The sequence below is a fragment of the Bidens hawaiensis genome, unplaced genomic scaffold, assembly GCF_021521415.1.
Source record: "Bidens hawaiensis isolate Kalapana, Puna unplaced genomic scaffold, B.hawaiensis_p1.1 tig00011793_1, whole genome shotgun sequence".
In the NCBI taxonomy this organism is placed as follows: Eukaryota; Viridiplantae; Streptophyta; class Magnoliopsida; order Asterales; family Asteraceae; genus Bidens; species Bidens hawaiensis.
The window spans coordinates 36,767-49,368 of record NW_027491937.1 but is presented as its reverse complement, the minus strand read 5'-3'; the positions used below and the strand labels follow the sequence as shown (position 1 = coordinate 49,368).

Here is a 12,602-nt window from a genome sequence, read left to right as displayed (position 1 = left end):
AGCGCCACCCACTTGTATGTTGTGTTTCTATAGTCGGTACTATAGATTCATGCAACCTTGCGACTCCAAAATCAGCAACTTTAACAACCTGTGAGATCAAATTAACTTCGTAGAAAGATCGGTATATTAGTACATATAGAAAAGTACACGATAATAATCCATAATAACTTTCTTAAAAAAAGAGCATTGATACCAAAGAAACTATTGCTTCATGCCCATCCATTAGAAAAGCATATTATTATGATGAAGGTAGGTGAAGCCTTTGGGTTAATCTTTATTCTTTAGCAACAAAGAAAACTCTACATGAATACACACTAACATATACACATATATATTTTATAAAGGTGGTCACTAAATGGTATGTTGTATGCATAAAATAGTATAGTTGGAACATAAAATTAGAAAATAAAAATGAAACATTAAATACATTTTAAATAATCAAATTCAAAATAGAATAACAGATAGAATTAAAAAAGTAGAAAATAAAAATTGTAAAATACCATTTGATCTCCTTGTTGAAGATTTCCATTACATTCTTTTGAAATTCCATACAAATTGACCCTAGAATAATAGTGGTAACCGTTAATTTGGCCTTGGATGGAACGTGTTTTTCCATTAGATTTAAAAATTGTATTTAATGTTAATTAAATAATAATATTTTTTTTATTATCAAGTGACTTGTACATTGATGCATTAATGAGTTGTACATTATAATCAATAGCTCGGTATTAAACAAATTTTATGTCAAAACGTCAACAAAAATAAGCATGTTGCAACAGTGGGTTCGGTTTTTTTAAATCATAATATATTTAAAGATATAGTAGTAACAAAAAAAATAAATAAACTTGTCATATATAAAGGAAAAGATGAAGTGCCAAATATGTAATTATTACTTATATTTACAAGTAGTTAACTAAAGTAGAGGGGCTATTAGTGTAAGTTTGTTTTTAATCGTGTGTTTTATTTTGCCAAAATACTACTATATCCTCTTAACCACCTTAAGACATGCATCAAGTGTTGTGATTTATGTAATACAGTTTGTACCTCTTAAGTTTTAAGAGGTCCTTCACTGCTCCTTTATATATAGTAGAGATTTTTAAAGAGTTTATGTTTACTCGCAGTTGTAGAAATAGTTGAGTTAAAACATCAGACGCGTTCGTTTTACAGGATAAAATGGAACTGGAATTTGTATAGGATTTGAATTTTGAAATAATTGGATTTAGAATCTAAACATTCTAATAGAATTTGGAATTTGAGGGAATTGAAATCCAATTTCATTTTTAATGTGTTCGTTTGACAAATAAATAGTAATATATCACCACAAATAAATTAAAATCGTTTTTTTATTAGAATAACGACGAAAACATTTTAGTTGTTTGAGTTTTTTTTTATTTTTATTTATATTTTGCGTTACGATTTTTTATTATTTTTTTTTTTTGAATTTTTTTGAGGGTTTTTTTTGTTTTTTATGAGTTTTCTGTTAAGATCAAAAATCCTCAAAAAAATAATAAAAAATTCATAACTCAAAATATAAAGTAAAAACAAATAAAGTATAAAACTAAAAATGTTTTATTCGTTATTCTCGTTAATAAAAAACTCGAGAAAAGATTCAAATGAATTTTCTTAAATTCCTACACATTTTGAAAAGATTTAGAATTCTTTTATTTAAAGAAATTTGAAAGAACTGAATTCCAATTCCAATTATTTGAACTGAACACGCAAAAATGGAATTACAATTCCAATTCCTATGAAACGAACACGTCATGTCATGAGATTTTAATTCCAATTCTTTTAAATTCCTACGAATTCCGTTAAACGAACACGCCGTAAAGACTTTAATAAAGAAAAGAAAATGTTTTGGTTCAATCCTTACATATATCCCGTCATAGTTAAATGACTGTTAAAAAAAAGTAATTTAAAAGAAGTTAATTCATATACCATATGACAGGTGGTGGCAGGGTTTTATATGACAGGTAACTTCAACAAAGGGGTTAGCTCCTCCTTCATGACCCTAATTCCAAAATGCAAAGATCCTGTTAGTTTGAATGAGTTCAGACCGATCAACCTGGTGGGGGTGATAAACAAGGTGGTTTCGAAAATTATGGCTAATCGGTTGAAAAAGGTGCTTGGGTCGGTTATTTCTGATTCGCAATCGGCTTTTTTAAGTGGCAAAGTAATTCTTGACGGGCCGTTGATTGTTAATGAACTGATAGCCTGGGCAAACAAAGCCAAGAAAAAATCATTCTTTCTTAAAATTGACTTCGAGAAAGCTTACGATAACGTTAACTGGAACTTCCTGATCTCGGTCATGTCTCATATGGGGTTCCCATCGATTTGGTGCAATTGGATGTTTGGAATTTTACGTTCGGCTAGATCCTCGATTCTAGTCAATGGGTCTCTTACTTTCGAATTCCAATGCTTTAAAGGGTTGAGGCAAGGCGACCCTTTTTCTCCGTTTCTGTTCCTTCTTGTCATGGAAGCGTTTTCTTACATGATGAATAAGGCGGTAGAGGAAGGTATTGTGAAGGGTATCCAAACCCCTAACAGGGTCCTACGGTTTCTCATTTGCTTTACGCGGATGATGCTCTGATTATAGGATAATGGTCAAAAGGTAACCTGGAAAATGTGAATCGAATTTTGAGATGTTTCCACTTGTGTTCCGGGCTAAAAATCAACCTCAAAAAATCTAACTTGTATGGTAGTGTTGTTAATTTTTTGGAGATAAATGAGATGGCTGGGGTGATTGGGTGTAAACCTGGGAGGATGCCTTTCATTCATTTAGGCATCCCTGTGGGTGCTAATATGAATAAGATTCAGAACTGGAACGGAATTATGGATATTTTTGAAAAAACGGTTAGCGGCTTGGAGAGCCCATTCTTTATCAATTGGTGGCAGGGTGGTCCTTATTAAGTCCATCTTAGAAAGCTTACCGGTGTATTATTTATCACTTTTTAAGGTGCCATGTAAGGTGATAGAGAATCTTGAAAAAATTATGAGAAGATTCTTATGGGGCGGTTCTAGTAGTGTGCAAAAAATTCATTGGGTTGCGTGGGAAAGGGTTGCGATTCCAAAAGAGAAGGGTGGTTTGGGTATCTCAAGGCTTAAAGATGCTAATAATGCTTTGTTGGCAAAGTGGGGTTGGAGATATAGAACATGAGAAGATGGTCTTTGGAAAAGGGTTGTGGACGCTATCCACAATCAGGTAATGGACCGAGAAGTGGTCCCCGGAAAAAAAAGGAAATCCGGGGGTGTGGCTAAATATTGCAAAGGTGATAAATAAATTAAAATGGGATGGTAGTACTCTCATGAATTTGATAAAAGGAAAGATTGGAGACGGTCAAAAAATGTGCTTTTAGAGAGACATTTGGGTTGGTAACACAAGCCTAAAAGAAGAGTGTCCTAATTTGTATAAATTGGAAAAGAATAAACTTTGTAAAGTGAAGGAAAGGTTTTGGAGGTTAGGTAACAATTTTGGATGGACCTGGTGTTGGATCAAGAATCCCTCTTCAGCCCTTGAGATGAAGGAATGGGAGAAATGCTTCAAGATCATGACAACTGCTCAGTGGAGAGAAGGGCCTGATGCTTGGGATTGGCAAGGAGACAAATGTGGGGAATTCTCGGTCAGGTCGGTAAAAAGAATGATCAACATGAATAAAATCGATGGTAATAACTATATTATGAAGTGGAGTAAGTGGGTGCCGGCTAAATGCAATATTCATGCTTGGAGAGCAGAGATGGACAGAATTCCTACTCGGAGGGCGCTGGAAAGCAGAAATATTAGTGTGTCTGACAATGTTTGCGCCTTGTGCGAGGTTGAGGTGGAGTCGGCAAATCATATAACCACGGGCTGTGGTGTGGCGGTGATAATTTGGGAGCACATTAGTCGTTGGTGTAAAGTTCCTCCTATTTTCGGGTTCACGGTTAGAGATCTTTTGGAGCTTCACAAGTCCATTAAACTTGGAGTCATAGAAAAAGAAGTGTTCCATGGGGTCATTATTATTGTTTGTTGGAGAATCTGGAAAACGAGAAATGACAAGGTGTTTGAGGGTAAAGAAATCAAAGTGGAAGATATTATTGGGGATACAAAAGTGCTTGGATTTCTCTGGTTCAAGTATAAGTCAAAGTATGGATCTATAGATTGGTCTAATTGGTGTAATTTTTCGTTTTTGTAGTTTGTTTTTGTTAGTGGCTGGTCTCCGGGTTGTGGAGAGGGCCTGTTAGTGGGGGTTTTTTTGGTGTTGTTGTGTCAGTTGTTGTTTATAAAAGTTCATAGTTCAAAAAAAAATTCAAATACCATGTGGAAAGATAAAAAGGCATTATACAAATCGTGCATTTAATATACAGCTCACATGTTCGTGTCTTCATTAAAGTCTAACAGTACTTTAAAGCATGGCAGTCGATAAAATCATAAACTTTTATGTGCGTCCCGATCACAGATGATGTGTATACTGTATATAATGTAATTCAGCTTTTATTGCAATAAATCCCAAAGTGAAGGACTCCTATGTATTATTGATCTTCATCTCATAACGGGTGTTTTTGGTTTAGTTTTTCAGGTTTTGTATTTTTCGGGACGGTTTGTTCAAGAAAAATTGAACTGGTAACTGACCCATTTAAATTTGGGGTACTCGGGTTCTGATTAGTGTGGGTCGGACTTTTCAATTTTGGGTTTAAATGTAATATTTAAAGAAAATTTGTCGTTCAAAATAATAGTAATAATAATAATAATGTATAAAATGAAGTTTGGTGACCAGGATCGATAAACACAATAACGAAGTTAAACTCACTTAGCTCGAAAATCACAATACTTAAACTCACTTAACTCTCTTAATGATATAACCCACAATCTCGGGTATATATTATAGTTTAGATTTCAAAACCCAACTAGACTAGAACAAATACCATAATCATATTCAAATACTAATTGGTAAAACAAATCTAAATAATAATTAATAAATAAATTCCTTGTTGTCCAAGTCATTGGCTCGACTTGTTCACCGGGTAATTTATTCCATGTCAACCAAGTCGCGTGCTCAACTTGATTAACAAGACACCAATCCATCATAGGCTCGATGGGTCGGCCCAACCCGCCTCGTTGACTCGAGGACGGGAATTAAGTCCAACAATCACCCCCTTAATTTCCGACTCGAAAATAGGTGGATATTTGTCTCCAAACTTGTCTCCTTTGACGTGACTGATTTGAACCACGATCTTGACCATCTTGGCTTTCACAACCATATTGGTCCTCATAATCTCGGTCTTGACTTCTTGAAACTTCTCTTGATCCATGACTGTGTTCTTTTGGCTCTCCCGAACTCGATCAACTTCATGACCTTGTCCCCGACCATTCGCTCGGTCGTATGAACTCACACATCCACTCCTTTGGCTGCGATACTGGTAACCGAAATAAGATCTAAGATTGACATCTTGATACACTAATTTACCATAATAATAAATAGAGTCAATGCGGACTCCGCCGTGGGAAGAGCCGCTTCTTTCTTGCTTGATAGGGGGGCTTCCATTCACCAGCGCAGACTAAAAGTGATCTCCGAATCGTGCTGGATAGTCACCCATCACACGGCTCTCAAACCCAACCTGTGGTGGATCCCGGGTGACAAAGTAAGCTAATCACACTAGTACAAAAAACATCAAATAAGACGGTTTGTGAAAACTTTTTAAGACGGGTTAGAGGAAAATCGTGACTTTTGAGATTCAAACCAATTTTTTTAATTAAATAATTTACTGGAAGCGTATTATTTAATGGAATTGTCTTATTTGATAACCGTCTCATTTGATTCCTAAAGTTAAAACGTCATATAAGACGGTTTGTGAAAACTTTTTAAGACGGTTTTAAGGAAAATAGTGACTTTTAAGATTCAAACCAATTTTTTTAATTAAATAATTTACTGAAAGCGTCTTATTTAATGGAATCGTCTTACTTGATAACCGTCTCATTTGATTCCTAAAGTTAAAACGTCATATTTGAATATTTATTTTGATTTTTTAAATTAAATAGTATAACTAAAACAGTCTTATTTGATGGAATGCCAAATTTGATATTTAAATCCATTTCTTAAATTAAATAATTTATAATAACCGTCTTATTTATATATTGGACGGAAAGTCTGATAGTTTTCATTTAAAGAAAATCATATTAGGTTTCTCACTTTAATATATTAAATATTAAACGTAAAATATTTAAACAAAGAAAATCATCATGTATTCTTTCTATATCAATAATTATGATATATCTATTTGTATCCTTTTAGAATTTAAAATTTAAACAAAGGTATTTTAAAGATTAAAAAGTATATATATTTAAAATATATATGTTGTTAGATTTTGGTTTCATTCATTGAGCAAATTAAAGTGAAGGTTTTGTAATTCAAGGTACGTTTTCCATTCTTATTATTTCTTTGAATCCTCTTCACATATAGGTTAATGGTACAATGATTATTTTTTCCAAGAAACTTTTAAAGTTTTATGTATAAGGGGTGTTCATGGTCCGGTTTTCGCGGTCTTTGGATTAAATCGCGAACCGAACCGTTGATAACGGTTTTTGACTCTTACAAATCAAAACCAAATTGTTGAACTTTTAAACCGAACCGAACTAAGCCGTTACTTCCGGTTTGGTTCTGGTTTAGCTTCATGTTTTAGACATGTTAGGGTTTAAATAATTTGTAAAAGTTTAACTTATTTAATTACAATTTCGTATAAGTATAAGATATATACAGATTTAGATTTTTATATTTTATTAAAAAACTTTAAAGGCCGATGTGTTACTAACAATGTTTGGGATTTGGGTCGACCCCATTCTTTAATTACTATATAGGTATTAATATTAATTAAATAATAATTTAAGATGTATTACACTGTCAGTTTATTTAAGATGTATTGACACATATAAAAGTAAATATTTATAAAATTAAATATAACTAAATTATACGGTCCGGTCCAGTTTTATACGGTTGGTTTTTTATACAAACCTTAAACCAAACCGTTTGCGACGGTTTGAAATTATTGAAACCGACCGACCGAAACTTGAAAAAGAAAACCAACCGTGAAACCGAACCGATGACCGGTTGAGCAGTTTCACGGTTACGAACCGAACCGTGAACACCCCTATTATGTACATTTTTTTAAGAAAGTGGTTGCCGGTATAAACATCACGTATATCAACTAACTTGTTCAACCCATAAGAAGTTGTTAAGTATGTTATTTTTTGTTGTAATTGATTAAAAATGGAAGCAGGTACCATAATCAAACTTGTTATTAGATCAATCAAAAAAATATAATCAATTAAATAGAATATACCATAATTGAACCAACTAATAATACAAGGTTTTAAAACAAAAAGTTTATTCAGGTTTTTCGGGTTGACCAAAAACCCGAAAATCAGACCCAATAACAACCCGAATTACTTTGATTTGAGATTAGATTTGTCTTTTCTCATGTTAGTTCGGGTGCGGGTTTTCACGGGTCGGGTTTTGAGTGAAAGTGGCAGCCCTACTTTAAGGCACATTTAGGATTATAATTTTTAGGAAGTTACACGTCTTATTATATTTAATTAATTTTAAATTGTTGATTTGCTAAATATCTACAAACATTCATATTAATTTAGATTTACAACCGTATGCAATTAATTTTTGGATTGTCCCTGTCCGAAGGTAATGTTTATTTTTTGTTCTAACTCATTACGATATATATATACTAAATGTTTTAACAGTTTGATTGGTTAATAAAAAACCAACAAATTTACGATAAACTTTCTATATACTCTATCAAGCTTGCTATTTATAAGCAAACTTACGTAGATAAAGGATCCAACGCTTTAGGTTAATTTTGGTTTATTTATCCACATTGTATATCATATTTCAAATAATATATGGTTCTGTTTATTGATTTCAGATGGATCGTAATAATTGGATGTATGGAAATAGATATACTGACCCAAGATTTGCGATTGGCATGAAAATTTTCTCAAGGTTGCTCAAGAGGATCGTGTGAAAAAAGGAAAGGAAACCATTTCATGTCCTTGTATGGAATGCAAAACATTTACCGAATTCGAGGATATCAAACAAATAGAGTATCATTTGTTGAGAAATGGATTTATGTTCAATTATACTTGTTGGTCAAAACACGGGGAGTCACTTGCTAGTAGTAGCACAACTTTGAAGAATTTAGACGCTCAATATATAGACGAGAACAATGCTCCGCACATTAGTCATGACATTTATAACGTTAATGAGGGCAGTGATAATCTAAACGAGGGGAATGATAATTAAATGGCATGTTCAATGATTTGGAAACTAATGCTTGTGACACTGAATAAGAAAAACTACAACAGATATGTGCTGACACGAAAAAGCCGTTATATGTTGGTTGCCAAAAATATTCTAAGCTTAGCGTTGTGTTGAGACTCTTTAACTTAAAGACAACCTACAGTTGGAGTGATAAGAGTTTTACATGTTTGTTAGAGTTATTGCATGACATGCTCCCCAAAGACAACGAGCTACCTATATCCGTATACCAAGCTAAGAAACTATTGTGCCTAATGGAATTAGAGGTTGAAAGAATACACGCATGTCCGAATGATTGTATATTGTACAGAAATCAGTTTGAAAAAGCTCATACGTGTTTTACATGTGGTGAATCAAGGTACAAGCGTAAAAATGAAAATGATGAATATGATGACGATGTGACGAAAAATGGGCCACCAGCTAAAGTATTGTGGTATTTCCCCATTATATCGAGACTTAAGCGTTTATTTGCTAATCCTAAAGAATCAAAGTTGTTGCGTTGGCATTCTGATGAGCGTAAAGATGATGGAAAGTTGAGGCATGTGGCGGATTCACCTCAGTGGCGAAATTTTGATTATGATTATCCTGAATTTGGTAAGGAGGATAGAAATATACGATTCGGTCTTAGTTCAGATGGTATCAATCCTTTCAAAGACATGAGTAGTCGTCATAGTACTTGGCCGGTTCTTCTATCCATCTACAACCTTCCTCCATGGTTGTGCATGAAAAGAAAATACATAATGTTGTCACTGTTGATTCAAGGTCCTAAACAACCTGGTAACGACATTGATGTTTATTTGTCTCCTTTGATTGATGACCTTAAAACCCTATGGAGCCCAGGTGTAGATGTATATGATGCTTATGAAAAAGCAAACTTTAAGTTGCGAGCCATGATTTTTTGCACTATAAGTGAGTTCCCGGCATACGCCAATTTGTCAAGATATAGTACGAAAGGTAAACAAGCATGTCCTGTATGTGAAGACCAAACAAGATCTAAGCGATTAAAACATTGCAAAAAAACTGTGTATATGGGACATCGGCGTTTTCTTCCGCGAAATCACCGTTATCGAACACTTACAAAAGAGTTTGACGGGAATGTCGAGCTTGAAAGGGCTAGGAAAAGTTCTGATGCATATAAGAAAGTAGAAAATATGAATACCGTTATGGGAAAAAGAACTCGAACCGAGAAAATAGACAACTGGACAAAGAGGTCAATATTTTGGGATTTACCTTACTGGAAAAGTTTAGAAGTTCGACATTGCCTGGATGTTATGCTTATCGAGAAAAACGTATGTGAAAGTTTGATAGGTTTATTGCTAGACATTCCTGGAAAAACTAAAGATGGGATTAAAGTCCGTGAAGACATGAAAGAGATGGGAATACATGAAGAGCTTGCCCCTGTTGAGGGAGACAAAAAGTATTTTTCTTCCACCCGCATGCCATACCATGTCAAAAGAAGAGAAATAAAGTTTTGTCAATGTCTGCATGATATTAAAGGTCCATCTAATTATTCTGCAAACATTAAGAGGTTTGTATCGATAAAAGATCGTAAATTGATTGGTATGAAGTCTCATGATTGTCATGTTTTGATGACACATATGATTCCTATTGCAATTTGTGGATTGTTACCTAAGGAAGTCCGACACACAATCACTGAACTTTGTTTGTTTTTCAACATGATTCACTCAAAAGTTATTGATCCCGAAGACCTAGATAAGCTGGAGAAGGGTATTTATATTACCCTTTGTGAACTAGAGATGTACTTTCCACCATCCTTTTTTGATATAATGGTTCATCTAGTATCTCATATCATAAAAGAGATAAAGTCTTGTGGCCCTGTATTCCTACGATACATGTACCCCTTTGAAATATATATGGGTGTGCTAAAAGGTTATGTGAGAAACCCTAATCGACCATAGGGTAGCATTGTTCAAGAGTATACCTCCGAAGAGGCGGCCGAGTTCTGCACAGGTATTTATAACACAACATTTATAATATAATATTTCCGTTAATTATAAAATTCATTAAAATACTTGATTTATTTACAGGTTATATGGAAGGGGTCAAAAGCATTGGCGTTCCTAAATCACGTCATTCAGGTCGACTTACAGGCGTGAGAGGAGTTGGTAAGAAATTAATCACCCCACTATCTGATGAGCTACAAAATGCTCATTTTACTGTTCTGCAACATATGACATGCATCGATCCTTATGTTAATGAACACAATAAAATATTACGGTCGACACATTTGCATAAGACAGATAATTGGTATACCAAACAACATAAGTAGCTGTTTTCTGATTGGTTGAAGAAGAAGGTGGAAGAAAATTATGGTGAACCAAACGTTGATAAAACCGTGGAGAAGTTAGCAAAGGGGCCGGATTTTAGAGTAAGATCTTTCCAAGGATATGATATTAACGGTTATACATTTTACACTAAAAATCAAGATGATAAAAGTACAACGCAAAATAGCGGAGTTACACAAATAGCCTCTAGTACAATAGTCGACGTAACGATGATCGCCAAAGAATCATATTACGGTGTCATACAAGAAATTTGGGAGTTATCGTATTCTTCATTCACAATACCTTTGTTTAAATGTAAGTGGGTCAATAATCGCACCGGTGTTAAAGTTGACAAACATGGTTTTACACTTGTCGACCTTTCAACAAATGGGTATAAATCATAACCATTCATTCTCGCAACTCATGCCACACAAATATTTTTTTGTCAAAGACCCAAGCAAACCAAGATACCAAATAGTATTGCAAGGTAAGCGACACATTCTTGGGGTTGATGATGTTGACGACGAGGAAGAATATAACCAGTTTGACGAATTACCACCATTTTCCGTTGGTACTCAACCAGATAATGACTTTACCACTCTTGGCACCTCATACTTACGAACAGACCACACTGATGGGATATACGTCGAAAAACCAACATCAACCTAATAATAAAGGTTTGACATAATCTTATGCTTATATATTCTTTATATGTAAATAACTAAATAAAAGTAATTTTATTAATAAAAGCTTTTTGTTTTTTTTTTCAGGACAAATTAACAATGGTGAATACTTACAATATTACCATGACTAAAATGATATATGTCGATTATTTGGTTATACTTTAGGTTGTTATCCAAAGTGTTTTATTTCCGTTTTAGCCATCTTTTAATTTTTGTTTACAAAACTTAGTTACTCCTTTTAATTGTTCAAACACATAATAAATCCAATTATTATTGTTTTGTTTGCTGCTCTAAACTGGCTTATCGGCTAAACTTACATAATCTTTCGAGTACTATAGCTAGGGTTTTTGGCTCGTTTGAAAACCTTGTTTACTTGCTGGGTATGGCGTTTGGTAATTTTAGTAAATTTAATATTTACTTATTGTTGATTGATTGTTGATGCATGTATAATCTTTGTTGGTTGTTGAATGGTGTGGGATTTAGAGGTGGACAAACAAACCGGTTAAACCGAACCGACTCAAAAATTGAACCGACACTGAACCAGTTTGAAACCGATTATGTAGAAACCATTTGGAATCTATTGAAACCGTAGGCTCGGAACCGGTTTGTAATTTTCTTCACCGAAACCGGTTCCAAACCGGTTAGCTGGACCGAAACTGGCCAAAACCGGTCAAACCCCGAACCGAAACCTATTGTAACATGGTAAGAAACCGGTTTGAAGGCGAACCGAAACCGATCATAATGTCGACATTTAAAGTAGTTTTCTTTAAAATTAGATAATTATTATGATTATAATTCTTTTACGATTATTCACATTCTAGTAGTTTCGCTTAATCCTATGAATCTAAATTCAAATTTATGGATCAAAACTTAAAAGCTTCGTTGATTTTAAAAGAATAATTATGTTAAATATAGTATAACTCCAGATAATTGATATTACAGTTTCCTTAATCTACCCCGCCAAAATTCTAAGTCTCCCTCCCACATTGTATTTCAATTCTTAGATCCCGCTAATTCTAAGTCCCCAAACTTCTTCACGATCGACTCTACGGACGACGAAATAATCCAAAGACTTAGGTACGAAATTCGCAACTCTAAATGCACGCACTCGGTTTGTTTTGTATTGAATTGTTTGAAAGTGAAACTGTAACTTCGATCGCATATAGAGTTTTTACAAAATCAACCAGCTTTGTCTATGAATGAACTAGATGACAGTTGGTTTTTTAATCTCTAGTCTTGTAATTATGCAACCTGTAGCAGCAAACCTTCCCTAAACGGGTACGACCCGGACCAATTAGATGGGATTTTCAAACCCGAAATCGGACCATCCACAA

General features: G+C 34.0%; 1 protein-coding gene across 1 annotated transcript; it reads left to right on the top strand.

Moving 5' to 3' along the window:
- The first annotated feature begins 8,554 nt into the window (after window positions 1–8,554).
- Window positions 8,555–11,433, top strand: LOC143539075 (uncharacterized). Its single transcript, XM_077032496.1, has 5 exons — window positions 8,555–10,099; window positions 10,220–10,271; window positions 10,349–10,479; window positions 10,591–10,689; window positions 11,356–11,433. The coding sequence occupies exons 1-5, from the start codon at window positions 8,555–8,557 to the stop codon at window positions 11,431–11,433; spliced, it is 1,905 nt and encodes a 634-aa protein (XP_076888611.1).
- Window positions 11,434–12,602: the final 1,169 nt, after the last annotated feature.

Coding starts and splice junctions, on each gene's coding strand:
- LOC143539075 (XM_077032496.1), top strand. CDS start 8,555: ATGGAATTAGAGGTTGAAAGAATACACGCATGTCCGAATGATTGTATA. Junction 10,272..10,348: donor GGCGGCCGAGTTCTGCACAG/GTATTTATAACA, acceptor ATTTATTTACAG/GTTATATGGAAGGGGTCAAA. Junction 10,690..11,355: donor CAAAGGGGCCGGATTTTAGA/GTAAGATCTTTC, acceptor TTTTTTTTTCAG/GACAAATTAACAATGGTGAA.